The sequence below is a fragment of the Laetiporus sulphureus genome, assembly GCF_001632365.1.
Source record: "Laetiporus sulphureus 93-53 unplaced genomic scaffold LAESUscaffold_87, whole genome shotgun sequence".
Taxonomy (NCBI): domain Eukaryota; kingdom Fungi; phylum Basidiomycota; class Agaricomycetes; order Polyporales; family Laetiporaceae; genus Laetiporus; species Laetiporus sulphureus.
Genome location: NW_024468596.1, coordinates 32,241 through 47,187, shown reverse-complemented (window position 1 = coordinate 47,187; position 14,947 = coordinate 32,241). Strand labels below are relative to the sequence as shown.

The 14,947-nt window shown below is 52.1% G+C and overlaps 5 protein-coding genes across 5 annotated transcripts; 4 read left to right on the top strand and 1 right to left on the bottom strand.

Annotated features, from left to right (window-relative positions):
• The first annotated feature begins 28 nt into the window (after positions 1-28).
• LAESUDRAFT_745912 (MFS general substrate transporter) lies at positions 29-2,615 on the top strand. The gene is made up of 13 exons (XM_040911394.1): positions 29-424; positions 474-507; positions 574-710; positions 766-914; positions 966-1,045; positions 1,107-1,527; positions 1,583-1,631; positions 1,684-1,741; positions 1,799-1,901; positions 1,961-2,033; positions 2,092-2,109; positions 2,165-2,273; positions 2,329-2,615. The coding sequence occupies exons 1-13, from the start codon at positions 87-89 to the stop codon at positions 2,458-2,460; spliced, it is 1,701 nt and encodes a 566-aa protein (XP_040757986.1). The 5' UTR covers positions 29-86; the 3' UTR covers positions 2,461-2,615.
• Positions 2,616-2,706: 91 nt separating this feature from the next.
• LAESUDRAFT_688392 (D-lactonohydrolase-like protein) lies at positions 2,707-4,705 on the top strand. The gene is made up of 8 exons (XM_040905990.1): positions 2,707-2,804; positions 2,863-3,003; positions 3,058-3,435; positions 3,495-3,730; positions 3,784-3,936; positions 3,993-4,052; positions 4,116-4,254; positions 4,308-4,705. The coding sequence occupies exons 2-8, from the start codon at positions 2,887-2,889 to the stop codon at positions 4,464-4,466; spliced, it is 1,242 nt and encodes a 413-aa protein (XP_040757985.1). The 5' UTR covers positions 2,707-2,804; positions 2,863-2,886; the 3' UTR covers positions 4,467-4,705.
• Positions 4,706-6,167: 1,462 nt separating this feature from the next.
• Positions 6,168-8,009, top strand: LAESUDRAFT_709155 (uncharacterized protein). Its single transcript, XM_040906712.1, has 7 exons — positions 6,168-6,205; positions 6,276-6,430; positions 6,483-6,646; positions 6,701-7,140; positions 7,205-7,330; positions 7,390-7,562; positions 7,627-8,009. Exons 2-7 carry the CDS (start codon positions 6,312-6,314, stop codon positions 7,805-7,807), a joined length of 1,203 nt encoding a protein of 400 aa, XP_040757984.1. The 5' UTR covers positions 6,168-6,205; positions 6,276-6,311; the 3' UTR covers positions 7,808-8,009.
• Positions 8,010-8,128: 119 nt separating this feature from the next.
• Positions 8,129-11,561, top strand: LAESUDRAFT_732459 (uncharacterized protein). Its single transcript, XM_040910245.1, has 3 exons — positions 8,129-8,750; positions 8,809-8,891; positions 9,085-11,561. The coding sequence occupies exons 1-3, from the start codon at positions 8,370-8,372 to the stop codon at positions 11,249-11,251; spliced, it is 2,631 nt and encodes an 876-aa protein (XP_040757983.1). The 5' UTR covers positions 8,129-8,369; the 3' UTR covers positions 11,252-11,561.
• An 801-nt stretch (positions 11,562-12,362) lies between these two features.
• Positions 12,363-14,244, bottom strand: LAESUDRAFT_764782 (uncharacterized protein; the record flags this gene model as incomplete). The annotated part of the gene is made up of 6 exons (XM_040913506.1): positions 12,363-12,826; positions 12,878-12,974; positions 13,028-13,084; positions 13,140-13,181; positions 13,254-13,878; positions 13,928-14,244. The coding sequence occupies 6 exons, from the start codon at positions 14,242-14,244 to the stop codon at positions 12,363-12,365; spliced, it is 1,602 nt and encodes a 533-aa protein (XP_040757982.1).
• Between the last annotated feature and the right edge of the window lie 703 nt (positions 14,245-14,947).

Sequence of the window (14,947 nt, the reverse complement as noted above, 5' to 3'; positions counted from 1 at the left end):
TGAGCAGCTTGTCATTGCTGTCCATGCGCTCCGTCTCGCAAATCGTTTCGAGAAATGGTCCCGTTTTGCCGTGGGTTTAGAGTGGAATGTCGAGGAATCCGCCCCCACAGACGGCTTTCCTCGAGCTTTCACCTCATCCAACGGTGCACTTGGCATTTCGTGCAATGTCCAGCTTTGCTATGTCTCGTTCTTTGCAGGAATTGGAGAAGGAGGCAGCAGACGTCAAGGTTGTGCCAGTGAATCTCAAGGATGCGGCGCCAGTCCTCTCAAAGCAGGCCTTCGAAGAAGACATTCTCTTCGAGGAGGGGTCTATCGATGCCGTGTACCAGGCAAAAGCCCGTGTCCTGAGCTCTGCAATCCGCGAGATTGGAATGGGCAGGTACCAGTGGTATCTGTTCATTGTGGCTGGCTTCGGATGGTTCTCGTGCGTGCTGCGGCCTGCCTACATGCGTATACAATTTAATTAATAACAGTCATAACGTGGACTGCAGTGACAGCGTCTGGCCGGTGAGTCCCTTGCGATAATGAACTCCACCGACCTTCAGTGATGTGCTCATTCGACTGTCACACCAGCTCGTTGCGAGTCTCATTCTGAATCCGGTCGTGAGCGAATTCGACGTTGAAAGCTCGTGGCTTTCCTTGGCGCTGAACATCGGCTTGTTCGTGGGCGCGGTAATCTGGGCCCTGGGCTGTGATATTTGGGGACGGCGGTTCGTGCAAATTGCCGATTCATTAGCCAGCTGGTAGAACTGACAGGATGTTCAGCTGGCCTTTCAACTTCACTCTTCTGATCGCCGGCGTATTCGGTCTGGCTGCGGGAGGGTCGAACGATTTTGTAACTCTCGCGTCTTTGTTCGCTGTGGTTGGTTTCGGGGTGGGTGGCAATATGCCCGTGGATTCTGCCGTTTTCTTAGGTGACTGTGTTTTGTTGTTGTCCTCAGTGTATGCGCTGACATTTGATCCAGATTTTGTACCAGGAACCCATCAATACCTATTGACGGTCCTGTCCATATGGTGGTCCGTCGGGCAGTTGATCACCTGTCTGGTGCGTCGAGAATGAGGTTTTGCGTAAATTGGTCGTCCGGCACTTACAATTTCCGACCCAGATTGCATGGCCAATCATATCCAACTTCTCCTGCCCCGAGGACTCCACGACGTGCACACGCACCGACAACATGGGCTGGCGCTATCTGCTGTTCGCGCTGGGGGGCCTGACGCTCCTTCTGTGGGCCGTGCGCTTCTTCGCGTTCCATCTCGAGGAGAGCCCGCGATTCCTGGTGGGCCGCGGGCGGGATGCTGAGGCTGTCGCTGTGGTTCATAGGATCGCGACGTACAACGGTCATACGTCCAGTCTCACCGTAGAACAATTAACGAGCGCTGGGGAGAAGGCGTCTAAGGATGCCGCGAGTGCTGCTCCCGGCCGAAGGGTGCTGAGCGAGGGTTCCTCTTGGAGCACCCACCATATCAAGAACCTCTTCAAGACGGCGAGACTGGCATGGTCGACCAGTCTGCTGATTGCACTCTGGGGTATGGCATGTTACTGTGGGCAGTGTCGGTCGACGCAACTAACAAACAACCCCAGGAATCATTGGCCTGGCGTCTACTCTGTATAACAGCTTCCTGCCATATTTGTGCGTAAACTTTAACGTGTCTCAACCGTTGAGGCATTGACCAGGTCTTTAGGCTCGCGCATCGTGGGGCGAAGTTCGGGGACAGCTCCTACTATACCACGTACCGCGAGGTGTGTTCAGCCGTTTCTTTGTTGTTCGCAGGACACCTCAAAAATATACTACCGTAGGAAGTCATCCTAGGTGCCATCGGCGTTCCCAGTGCATTCGTCGCTGGCTGGGCTGTAGAACAGCCGTACATGGGACGTAAGGGGACCTTGGCGGCCTCTGCGGGCGAGTACTTCCTTGCTTGCACTTGATGTCATTGTTCAACGACCCCCCGCGAAAGACAGGGCTCACTGGTATCTTCCTCTTCGCGAGTACCACGGCCCGGAATTCTTACGCTCTTCTGGGCTGGAACTGTGGGTTAGTACTTTCACATACCGCAGTCGTGAAGCTTCTCTAACTTATGCGTTGCTGGCAGGTATGCCTTCGCGAGCAATGTGAGTCCACAGATATGGAGAAGCAGCATATTCATGCTCATGCAGGATCTCCAAGATCATGTACGGGGTGTTGTACGCGATATCACCAGAAGTGTTTCCTGCGAAGGACCGTGGTACCGGCAACGGCCTAACTGCCACTGCCACGCGTATATTTGGCATTATCGTCAGTACATTCTCTCGCCTCATTTCATAACGACGATGCTGAGGACGCACGTCAGGCCCCGGTCATTGCGCTTTATGCTAACCTCTCCACGGCGGTCCCCGTTTATGTATCGGGAGCGCTGATCATGGGGAGCGGAGCGCTTGCGCTGCTACTCCCGTACGAGCCGAGGGGCAAAGCGTCCATATGACCCTGGGGCTAAGGTAAGCTTTCTTGTAGAATTCTCGTATTCTAGAGCTAGTTTAGTATTGCAACACCTACAATGGTGTATCCAGTATCTAGATTGGAGAGTATATGAAGTGTCAGTATATATCGCTTTCTTGACCCTTGCTATTAGAGTTTGCATCCACCGGCTTCCCGAAGGCGCCCCGTCTGTGGCACGCGTCGCGTCAGCTGCACAAGCGTATTCAGAATTGAACTTTCAGTGAAACTTCCTGGCTTCTTGATACCATGATGGATGTATATCAACGATAAGTGGGATGGTCGCCTTGAAAGGAGCACTGTCGAGTCCTCAAGCCCAAGAGGGTCATCTTGGTGAGTTAATTTTTCAACGATCTTCGGTTCGTGTGCCTGAACTTCCGGCTGAGAACAGATCATTGAGAGGTTGTGCAACGGGATGTTGAGCTTCCGGCTGCCCGAAATTGCCTCTATTACCCGTCTTTTCACCTCGCTGTGGTCATCTGGTGTGTATCAGCGGCCTCTCAATACTCTGGATCTACCTCCACAATGTGTTGTGAGCATGCTTGATCCTTTTAGTGTCGACGAGGCACGTTGACAGAGGATCCAGCTGGCGAATCCGCTTCTGTACAATGTGATGGGCGATGGAGCCACTTTTCGTCAAGACGCGTTTCAGGAGCATTTCAATCCGACAAACAACAGAGCGCCGTTCTTCCAAGTCTTTCATCCAGCTTTCCTTGACGTCGTAGGACCTTCTCCCTCCTTGCGCGTCATCGCTTCGATCCCAGGCTCTGTCTTCGCGCATGAGGCTCCAGTATGGCTACCGGAAACGGATGAAGTGTTCTTCTCGAGTAATTGCAGTGGGCCTTCTGGCCTGTTCGACTGTAGCGCAAACAACAAGATATCTAAAATCAGCATGAAGGACGTTCGAAGTGCGATCGCTGCGTCTGACACTCTTGCAGCTCCGATCAATGTCACGGTGACACAGGTGAAGACTGTGGTATCTGTTGTCGATTATAGAAGTGCTCATAGTTGCACGAATGGAAGCTTCAACTGCCGGAGTCCATCCAGATGACATGGGGTAGCACTGGACCATATAGATCATCCCTTCTCTTCTTCAATTCCGGAAGTGGCGTTAAACCCGCTTCACTTGCGATTGTCAACCCAGCTCCGCCGCACAATGTCACGATCCTCGTAGACAACTACTTCGGGAGGCAATTCAACTCGTTGAACGATGGCAAGATACACCCGAAGAGCGGGAAGATATTCTTCACGGACGTCACGTACGTTGCGTAGTCGAGACTGAAGGGCTTACTCTTGATCTTGGTTACAACAGATACGGATTTTTGAAGGGTTTTAAGCCAGCTCCGCTACTACCGAATCAAGGCTACCGATTTGACCCGGACACTGGACACATCCGAGTTGTAGCCGATGGTCTCAAGCGGCCAAATGGACTTGCATTTTCGCCCGACGGCAATATTGCATACATGTACGCGGGCATGTTTTATGATCTTGGCTTTGCCTGATTGAGCGAATAAATTACAGCGGAGACACAGCTGCGGCCGCTGGGTTCTTGGGCAGGAACCAGACAGACCCTGCTACTATGTAAGTTGTTCAAACGCCTTTCATCCAAATTCCCGTTCAAGCTCACTGAGTCCGATTCAACAGCTATGCTTTCGACGTCGACCCGCACTCTCAGGTTTTCCTCAACCGTCGAGTCTTTGCTTACATCGACGCTGGTGTGCCTGATGGCATTCAGGTGGATTCTAAGGGTAACATCTATTCGGCATGCGGAGATGGTGTGCATGTGAGCAATCCCGTTCGACTGCAAACGACTTTATACGATTCAATACATACCAGATTTGGGACCATGATGGCACGCTCATCGGCAAGTTCTTCCTGGGAAGCGTCTCAGCTAACATGATCTTTGCGGACAAAGGAGAGCTGGTCATTCTGGCTAACGACACGGTATACTTCGCTCAAATTGCCGCGCAAGGAGTCAAAGTGGCATTTGCGTGAGGTCCTAGGTGATTCAGTTCATCAGATGAAGTTTGGAGAGACAGTCGGTTAAAGATTTCGTGGTCATTTCTATCGTTAGTTTAAGTACACGCGGTGCATTTTCTGGTCGCCCCATGCCACTTGCACGTACCATTGTGCTATCCATGCCAGTTATGCAGTAGCAGCTCGTAGTCATCACACGGTGAAGTGCTTAACTTAGGGTTGCAGAACATGAGCGCATTTCTAACATCTTTCATGATCGGTTTCATACATGAGTGCATTGCCGCAGAGGTCGGCTAGAGAAGAGTACTGATGACTGGGATTGATAAAGCATCAACGCATGGAATGCATTCGATATGGCTCGGGGGTTCAGATGAACGGAAATTTGACCAACAACAGCATGTAATTACTCGCATGCGTGATCACGGAGCCTGTAAAGAATTCTCGCCGGTTTAGACGTACTACGGGCTGATTGTTGTTATAACAGCGGACGTGTTGTAAAATGTAATGCTACTCACTCATATCGTTCTCTGCAAAGTCTCCTCGGACCAACTTGTGGACAAGTTTGGCAGGATATGGGATAATGTTGGCGTCTTCCCGCATGTGACGATTGTCCACATTGCGACGAAATTACTGGCCTCATCTGAAGGTTATAGGTGCTAACGCAGTCCTCAAAGGGCTGTGAAGAATTACGCGCCCTCCGTCAAAAAATAACTTGAAACACGGGAAACATGAGTATATAATTGTATCCGCGGGACAGTCGCTTTGGTTTGATTGATATTGCATATAGAGAATCCGCGACACATCCGCTCCCTTCGTGCGGCGATAAAAACCCTCAATATCGAACTGGGGCTTTATCGAGCCTCCATGATGCAACTTGATGCTTGCCGGCTTGACATTATGAGAACCTACGGAGTACTAAGTGCGTCGGAGACGCGTATAAGCTCAGCGTTGGTACTCCTAGCAGGGAGACAACGTCTGTGTATTCACCTAAGTGCGTCGGAGACGCGTATAAGCTAAAGAGAGTGTGAATACAGGGTAACTATGAGTGCACAGTATGGAGCTCACCTCAGCGTTGGTACTCCTAGCAGGGAGACAATGTCTGAGGGGAGCGGGCGACGTGCGCAAGTATATAACCACGGAAACACACGGGTAACTAAGTCCGAGAGTAAATGTGTCCGAAAACACCCGAGCCCAAGACTACCGGTCACACCGCGCTGGGCGTTGAGTAGCGTTACCATATAAGGTAGCTGGCGCGCGGCCGACGGACGTAGCGGGATTGCGTGCTCCAACAGACATCGCTTTCATGAGAGATGAATAGAACAAAAAGGGAGTCATAAGTAGGCACGAAGGCGTGTATGGGAGTTCACCCTTCTAGTTCCAGCACTTCATTGGCTTACAGAGTTGCTCACCTATAGAAGCCAGATCATAACCAACACGAAACGTGTTGCGTCAGGGCCGATTGGAGAATTTGTACTGATGTTCGCGCATCTCAGCTTCCATCCTTTAGAAACGAAAATAAAGCATTTATGCCTAAAACAAGTCAACATTTCGATAAATCAGCATCTCGCTGAGTCGGTCAAATGGCTGATCGACGAAGCTTGAAGTTGCTGCGCCACAAGGAGATTGTTTGCACTTGTTATATTTCAAGGCTTTTGACAAACAGTGCCAAATAACGCCTACGCGTCCTCAAGGGTGGCAATTCCGCATGCACTACATCATATTCGCCTCTGTCGTATAATTCGACGCGTATCCCTGCCGTAGGTCACTTCTCAGCGCTGCCACCACCGATGCAGCACATTTTATAGTCACTGACGTGTAGAACCACAGATTGACCCCCTGTCGATCGACATCTTACATCTCGGAATGGCGACCAGTTCAAGGCCAAAACTCGACGTCGACGAGTACCTCTCTCAAGGGGTCTCAGCGACGCCAGCAGAACTTCACCCATTCTTCGAGTCATTTCAAGTGCTGTACAGCCGTAAGTGCGTAGTCCCCGCTCAAGAAACCATGCCCAGGCTGACGCGTTCCCCGCAGACTATGGCACCAATTGACAAATAAGCTATTCGAGTTCCTCGACCACCCACTATCGCGACCGTATCGAGTGGATGTGTTTGATAAGTTTGTGCGAGACTTCGAGTCGAAGCTCAACCAGCTTAGGCTCGTGGAAATGGGTGTAAAAGTGTCCAAGGAGATCGACAGTACGTACGCTACCCATATCGGCATCGATCTTGCTGAGCATTTCATATCATAAGACCCCGCAACCCATCTCGCTTTTCTAACTGACTTGCTCACTCGTGTGGATACCAAGAAATCCCCAGAAGCGCATGTGCTTCTGCTTGCAACCTTAGCACACGCAAAGCTACTCTATGGTGATTTGGAGGGCACTAAGACAGATATCGATGGCGCGTGGAAGATCTTGGATGAGCTCCCAAGTGTGGAAAGCATTGTGAACGCGGCATATTATGGAGTGGCAGCTGACTACTACAAGGTGAGAGTAATCGTCATGTCTTCTGCAATGCTCACCGATCCTCAGGCGAAGGCCGAGTATGCTCCATATTACCGCAACTCATTGCTATACCTTGCATGTATCGACCCCGCGAAGGATCTCAATGCGGAAGAGCGACTTGTACGCGCGCACGACTTGGCCGTTTCTGCGTTCCTGGGTGACACAATTTACAACTTTGGTGAACTAGTACGTCGCGCAGATCACTTTTAACATATGATATGAGTCATGAATGACTCATATGTACGTGCAGCTAATGCACCCCATCCTGGATGCTCTGGACAACACGCCGCACGACTGGTTGAAGAAGCTACTCTTCACCTTCAACGAGGGAAACATTGGCAAATTCGAAGGCCTCGCGCCACTGTTCCCGCAGGAGGTGCGTGCGCGACTCTGCCGAACAAATGAACGTGCGAGTAACTGAGCGGCCGTGCACAGCCAATCCTGCACGAGAATTACTCGTTCCTCCGACAGAAGATCTGCCTCATGGCGCTCATCGAGTCGGTGTTCAAACGGGGTGCTAACGATCGGACGATGTCGTTCCAGACCATTGCTGAGGAGACACGATTACCCTTACATGAAGTCGAGCACTTGGTGATGAAAGCGCTGAGGTGGGCCATGCTTGCTTACTGGCCAGACTCTTATTAGCCATTGCTAACACGCAATTCGTTTCAGTCTGAAGCTGATCCGAGGATCACTAGACCAAGTAGACCAGAAGGCGCACATTACGTGGGTACAGCCACGCGTACTGTCGAGGGAGCAAATCGGGCAGCTCGCGCAGAGACTCGCTGTCTGGGGTGAGAAGCTGCACACGGTGGAGGAGCGGATTGCGCCCGAGGTCCTTGTGAATGGTTGATCGTCCAAAGTTGTGTACCTTTATGTTGCCTGTGGATTGTCTGGTTCAGATTCCAGAAAGAGTATCCCATAGTTCCACATGCGCAAGCAAGTTTGGGCTTCCGAGCGGACATCCCACGAGAAATATAATAAGACACCGCTACTGGGACGAGGTCACTGTACATTATGCTGAGTTGGGCATGTACTGGTGTGCATTACGGTCGCATATAATGTCCTGTGGACTTATAAAAGCTGCTGTGAAATTTCGTGAAACAACGCCGGGAAGGTGGTCGTTAATATGCATAGCCACCAAATATAGTAATCCGAGTAGACATCTACCATCAAGCGAGCGACTTACCTGCAGCTCGTCCGTACTCGCAACGCGTGCTCCTTACCTTTTTCCTTGATCATCACGCTCATCCAGATCTTCATAGACGGCGACGTAGCCTTCAACGTGTCTGCAATTTGCGATTCCGACGACCTCCTACATTTAATATCTGAGCTCTGCGCACCTCTTCGTCAGATCCCATTTGACTGGTGACGACGCGGTGACGAGCTACCGAGACGACACCTCTGACAACACCATGATGAAGAATTCTTCAGAGCTCAGCAGCAAGCTGCCCTCGACCTCGACATTCTCTTTCATTGCTCCCTTTCCATCATCAACCGAGTGTTCATCGGCTTCATCTACGCCCCTGAAACAGCGGCGTGTTTCCCTCGCTTTGCCTGACTCTCCACGGCTGTTCAGTGCGTGGAAGTTCCGCGATGACACGGGACTCGGCGTGCACTCTTCCAGCAGCGAATCTTCGAGTCTCGCACCCGAGAAGAGGGGCAAGATGCGCAGGATCGATGACAACAATGACCGCCTCCAAGACGAAGAGCCTCCTCTGCCCGCTCCCGAGAAGAAGCCAAGAAAGAAGTGGACAATGGAGGAGACGCAGATGTTGGTGAATGGATGTAACAAGGTGAGTGTGGCGTCCCAACCAGTGGCATATATCATGTCGCATAACTCTTTCGCTCTAGTGGGGCGTAGGGAATTGGAAGTCTATACTCAACGACCCAGAGTTCAAGTTTGACAATCGGTCACCCGTGGACCTCAAGGACAGGTATGAATTCATGACCAAATCATCCGGTCGCCCCCGCTTCGCATCCGTCATTCGTGCAGTGCTCTGCGAATGCGTTCAGTACCTTACACGCGTCAAAGGCCTGTTGCGGGTTTCGAACATGGCCATTCTTTTTGAGGGCCAATTGAATCCTCGTACGGAGGCGGACTGCTGAACGTGCTGACATATCTCCCAGGTTCCGTACCTACTTCCCCGATGCATACAAGCAGCATTACCCCAATGCCAAGACTCACCTCTCCTCCAAGATCCGTTCTGCCCTCCCCGACGGGACCTCCATATTTGAAAAGACGCGCAGTAAGAAGCGGCGGCCGTTCACGGAGGAGGAAGACCGAGCACTAAAGGCGGGATACGACAAACACGGCACCGTGTGGGCGACGATCGTGAAGGATCCCATATTCCAAGAGCAGAATCGACGCTCCACCGACCTGCGTGATCGTTTCCGGAACGCATTTCCAGACTTGTATCAGGCTGCGGGTTACAAGCCGCGGAACTCCGCAAAGAAGAAGGGGCAGGTGCCGCAGCCTGTGAGGGCTGCCACCGATGATCAGATCGCATCCAGCGGCGCGACAGGCCCTGTGCGGAGGACGCGTAGACACACTACACAAGGGCTGTTTCGGGGCGGAACAAAGAGCGTGCCCGAGAGCGCGACGTGTTCGGAGGATGAGGACAGCTCAGACGGCGAAGAGGAGCTGTCAAGGACTATTCTCAAGCAGACCAGTCCGCCAGCAGAAGTGACGGCCGCGTCAGCGTCCGCATCCGCATCCACGCCCGAGCCGTTTGCGAATGAGATGGACATACAGACTGCGGACCCTTTGGGAGAATTTCTCTCAAACCCTGACGTGATTCCTAGTTCGTCACTTTCAGAGTTGACGGACTCGTCACAATCGCAGACATGGTCGTCCAGCCTCGATAGGCCGCCCAATCCTGGCACCTGGTCATCTACCACAAATGCCGCATCACCTACCTCATCGCACATTTCTTCAGACTACTTTTTGAGCCATTCCCCATTCCATCGACGGAATGATGGCTTTCCGACTATGATTGGGAAGTCGGCTTGGGGTCCACAAGACTGGCTATCGCCCAACCCGCGTCTTGATCCATCTGCCGCGTCGAGTTGTAGTTCCTCTTTTGCGGGCGGCGCCTCACCCGCGCCTTCTTCGCCATTCTCTTTCGCGCACCTCAACCATGGCGTGCTCGACCGATATGACCTCTTCCCACCATCACTCGCGCACGACTTCGCGTCGGAGGTCGGCATCGGCGACACGCACTCGACATTCTCAGATCCGGACATGTTCACGCCCAGCAGCTTCCGCGGGTTTACACATCATTCGGACTACGCTGGAGATCTCATCTTTGGTGCGCGTACACACCAGCCGCCTCAACCATTTGATTACGGGCCCGGCTTCGGGTTTGGCAGTGCAGGGCTGGGGCTGTCGGGCTTGCAGTCGCCGTCTGTGGGCGGGTTGCATCCTATGCAGTTGCATACTCCCGCGTTGCCTGGCATTGATGAGATTGAGTTGACGTCGATCACTCTTAACGACCAGGTGGATATCCATGATCCTATGGAGGAGACAGTGGACACTGCCGTTCCAAAGGATGACCAGGACTGCGCGATGAGCCTTGCGGACATAAGTGCATTCAGCTTTCCTCAGCAGACATTGGACGATATTGTCGGCCTCACGCACGAACTCACGCCACCAGGGACGCCGCAGACGACGGCTTTGCGACCATTCAGGCAGCAGTCCAATATGACAGCGGCGCATAATCGCTCAGTGTCTGTTCCTCCCTCAGAACATCGCACGGCTGTGCCTCGAGCAGCACAGACACAATTGCTGAAGTCAAGGCCCTTGCACACGTCGCCGCGTTCGTTGTCGCTTATGGATCTTCTTCCGCTGCAGCCGAACAACCCTGCGGCGCCTCATGAGCAGACGTATCAGAACACAATACCATTCTCGATGGACAGCTGGCGGCAGCAAGGAGATATGTATGACCTGCCCTTCCTCGATCTGCACTATTATACGAACAACGTCGTGTCTACTACCGATGCCATGGATGCCGGACCAAGCACGGCGTTCTCGAGGACCAGCGCGGATATTGCGAGGCAAGGACAAGCACTCGACTTGGCAGAAACGTTTGCGACGGCGTCCCGGCTAGGCCTCCCGCCTTCATTAACGCAGCACATCCCGATGATGTCGCAGAGCGCGAATAGCACACCACCCGCGATGGGCCGCATGATGCCAATGCATCATCGCGGGCAGAGCTCGGTGTCGCCGCAGGACCTACTACTCCGCAAGGGGAACGAAAACAAGCGGAAGCGGTCCAGCTGGGATGGAGTTCACTAATACGCTTCCGTTCTGCTTTTGTTCTTTGTCATGGTACGCTGCTTGCGCTTACTTCGCATGCGTGTAACGGACTTGGTGGATTTTGTCAGTTGACTTTGCATGTGAGAAATCACGATTCGGCTTTGGATAATCTCTCTTTACTGCAGATTATTGTGTTTATTTGTTTGCCATATTCTCGTCTTCAGTTGATCCTAGTGTTACCGTATGTTGCATCTGTGAATCATCCCTCAGGCTAAGTCGTATCACATCATAATGTGATTGCCCATGGCAGAAGCTACACCAAATGAAAAACTCGGAGGTTCAGAAATGCAGCCCATGCCCATCGCTCATGCAAATACTTGCTTGTGTTGGCAATGGAGAACCAATAGTATCCGAAGGCACAGGGCAGACTGGCACGATTACATGGTTTGAGAGTTCTGAGTCTAATGCATAAGTATCTTCGCACCTTGTCCTTGGCACGGCAGTCTGAAGAATGCGCTGGTGTAACTGATTGGTTCGCAGTCGGATGATCACTGCTCCAGAATCTGCTCCTCAGAGGCTTAGTATAGCACAACGTTTCTTTGCTATTCAGTATGTCCCTTTCGGGAGGATGATCACAACCTCAGAAAGCACACTGAAGGGCTGTACAGTTATCATATGACAGGCCAGTGTCAATAGCCAATTTCAGCGCGATGCTTGCTCTTCGCTGTACTTCACCGTTCGGCCCAGAACAAATTGTGCCGGTCAAGTCTTGTGTCGATTCAGCGGTACGCTTTGAGCCGAAAAAAACGCAGAGCCCTGGTCTCATACCCATACCTCTTTCGAGACCACGGAACCCAGTCCATCGATTGGATTACGGACTTCATCATCCTTCCCATCGAAGTCTACTTTCCTTTAGCTGTCGCAGGACAACAGGCGCCACTATGCCATACAATAGAGAACCTTTATGAATTTACGTCAGTCGGCAAACATGGGATGGAGCGGTATAATGCGGGAGCTCAAACTGAATGCAGCGTGTTCCTCCCAGCTCTCAAATGCTATTCCGAGTTCCCCTCCCCTCTCTTCACCCCTGCGTCCTTTGCTGCACATCCCCGCTCTCGCACTCATCTCTTGGAGGAAGCACGAAGTGCAATTAACGAGACAAAGCGCACAGAGTCAGCAGTGGAGAACGAGCAGCCGGAACGATGCGCCGTCCAACGTTATGGGCGATTCGGGTCAAGGGAAGAGGTGGACGAGATGCGTGCGGGATGTCCGTGACGTTTCCTCGAAGGGAACAGAGAGCGTCGGGGCTTGCGAGAGCCTTCGGAGAGTCTTCCCTACTGTAGGCATTCTCACGAGCATGATGTGGTGCTGTGGGCATGGAGGCTGGTTTGCTGATGCTTGATACCTGTCCTTGCAATCCTACTACTGGTGTCTTGCAGCCAATCAGCTGCTCTTCATAAGCATCGCGACCCTCTGAGCCTGCACTGTCTACGCATCGCTCGCCGATGATAGTATCGATACTATCGGAATGTCCTCGAAGAACGCCTCGTCCATTGATGATGTCCTCTGTGTCTGACGCAGTGACATGGCTTTCATCAAGGACGATTCTTCCGACTGATAGACGTGTCAGTGAAAATGCGATGCAATTTGGCAAATGTTACGTACTTTTGTCCTCCGTAACCTCGATGAAAGGTCGCACGCTCCCGAGAAAAGCGCATACGTCTTCCGGTATAAGATATTCTCGATTGTCTTTGTTATGTGCCTGTGTGAGGCATAAGCTATACATGCATTGCGGTTTATCTGAGATCAACGTACCTTGCATATTTCGATGAGGTCTATATCGCTAGCTATGGCGATATCAGCATCTGAGTACTGTGTCGTGCATATCAGCGAGACGGAAGAAACTGGAGAGCCTGATGCTACACACGTCGAGTACATAATCCAGCAGGTCGTCCACGGGATTCCAGTTCTACGGGGAGACGGTGACCAAAGTCAGCCATCCACGTCAAGTGTGAACGAGGCTGCCGTTCGAGGAACTCACCTCTTGCGCCGGCGCTATCTGCATCATGTCGTCATCTTTGTGAAAAGATGGGTCTCGCGGCTCAGCCATGGCCACGATCTTGCGTCCCCGGAAACGTCTCCTCTTCATCTTGATGAAATGAATGAATATACACTGATCAGGCTTGTCATCAGGCGCTTTGCATCTGTGTCGTCTTGACCCTTCACGATCTGTGTTACGTGTCGGCCCGTGGGACGTCTGCTGGCTTTTGCCGACTTCCGTCAAAGTCCGACGCTTCTTTGGCCCGCTGCGATGTTCGTACGATGGGAGGGCTGTCTCCGATGTGTGCACACTGAAGGAAGCACTCGCTGGCAATCCTAGGTCTCCGGAGAACGAGATCTTCGCGCCCTTGGACTGATGCAGATATGCACCAACCGCCCACTGCGAAGTCTTGACGTGCCCGCAAACCCACACGATTTCATCCTCAGTGATATCCAGGTCCAGCTGGGTCTGCGCGAAGGAAACCCATCTGTTCATGTTCTTCTTCATGTAGGGGCCCATCGAAACGCTTCGATGAAGCTCTTCACGGACCACTGGTGACCCGACGACGAGCAGTGCGCCCCGGTCGTCTGTGCATTCGCATTCGAACCCAAGCTGTGCACCGTGCCTAGGTAGGATTAAGTTCTTAATCCACTCTGACATAGTATGCCACTCACTCGTCGGGCGCGCGTTGAGCTGGTAGCATATGCATGCTCTCACTGTGAAGAGTACCTTGTGATACAGCATCCTTGAATCGTTGTGCAGGGAGAGAAGGTCGGAACACTGTGTGCCCAGATGGAAGACCGTGCACGTCGGATGCGGATTCGTGGTCCTCCATGGCATTGAATATGCGGAAAAAGCCTCCTCTATTGAGGAAGCCTACATCTCCGATGACGACGTTGTCTTCTCTCCTGCGAGGCTCAGGTATCCACAACGGATAACCCTTGCCAAGTTTGAAGAGTTGTTTGGCGTAGACTTCTTCTGCAGAGACCATGGCTTGCAGACGAACGATGAGCGGGGGGTTCGTCTGAGCAAAGACAGCTGGTACGGGATGAAAATGTGAGAATAGCCCCGGACCCGCTTCGAGGTGAGACAGCGTAACAAGGTGCCTCATTCACAGCCATCGCTGTCAATTCTGCAGAAGCAATACATAACGGCCAGCAGACTTCCACGTTTACGCCTCAGCAGAAATGAAGATCGCATCAGGCTCGAGCATAGCCAGAGACTGCCGAGTGGAAGACGATTTGACGAGTGCAGAACAAAAGTACAGCCTGGTGCCGCATGTCGATGGATAAGAGGCATAGATTGCGGGCGGCACAAGGTAGGTTAGGCACAGCCTGTACTGGTGCGTAAAACACGAGGAAAGGCGACAGCAGGCCGCGCCAGCGTAGAACCCACAAAGCAATCAGAGAATCGATATCAGTGTACAGCCTCCAGCGGATGGTACATGCCACTGCTCGCCCTTGTACAAAGTCGTTGTTGTTGAACATCTGGCAACCGCGAGTCAGCGAGATGAAAATTTATCTGTGCAGTTGCTGCAATTTGGTGTGAGAATGGAGTTGAAAGGACGGCGCATTGTATTCTGGCGTTGTGTCAAGAAAGTATCGATTCTCATGGTTAAAAAAGGTACTAGAATTAATTAATTACCGTCAAAGGTACCCTTTAATCTGCACCTCGCTTCGTATGTCAACTCAAAA

Excerpts from the sequence above, each read along its gene's own strand:
- LAESUDRAFT_688392 (XM_040905990.1), top strand. The coding sequence starts at position 2,887 with ATGTTGAGCTTCCGGCTGCCCGAAATTGCCTCTATTACCCGTCTTTTC. Across the intron at positions 3,004-3,057 it reads ATCTACCTCCACAATGTGTT|CTGGCGAATCCGCTTCTGTA; the intron begins GTGAGCATGCTT and ends CAGAGGATCCAG. Across the intron at positions 3,937-3,992 it reads GACGGCAATATTGCATACAT|CGGAGACACAGCTGCGGCCG; the intron begins GTACGCGGGCAT and ends AATAAATTACAG.
- LAESUDRAFT_709155 (XM_040906712.1), top strand. The coding sequence starts at position 6,312 with ATGGCGACCAGTTCAAGGCCAAAACTCGACGTCGACGAGTACCTCTCT. Across the intron at positions 6,431-6,482 it reads CAAGTGCTGTACAGCCGTAA|ACTATGGCACCAATTGACAA; the intron begins GTGCGTAGTCCC and ends CGTTCCCCGCAG. Across the intron at positions 6,647-6,700 it reads AGTGTCCAAGGAGATCGACA|ACCCCGCAACCCATCTCGCT; the intron begins GTACGTACGCTA and ends TCATATCATAAG.
- LAESUDRAFT_745912 (XM_040911394.1), top strand. The coding sequence starts at position 87 with ATGTCGAGGAATCCGCCCCCACAGACGGCTTTCCTCGAGCTTTCACCT. Across the intron at positions 425-473 it reads GCTGGCTTCGGATGGTTCTC|TCATAACGTGGACTGCAGTG; the intron begins GTGCGTGCTGCG and ends AATTAATAACAG. Across the intron at positions 711-765 it reads TGTGATATTTGGGGACGGCG|CTGGCCTTTCAACTTCACTC; the intron begins GTTCGTGCAAAT and ends CAGGATGTTCAG.
- LAESUDRAFT_732459 (XM_040910245.1), top strand. The coding sequence starts at position 8,370 with ATGATGAAGAATTCTTCAGAGCTCAGCAGCAAGCTGCCCTCGACCTCG. Across the intron at positions 8,751-8,808 it reads TGGTGAATGGATGTAACAAG|TGGGGCGTAGGGAATTGGAA; the intron begins GTGAGTGTGGCG and ends CTTTCGCTCTAG. Across the intron at positions 8,892-9,084 it reads CCCGTGGACCTCAAGGACAG|GTTCCGTACCTACTTCCCCG; the intron begins GTATGAATTCAT and ends CATATCTCCCAG.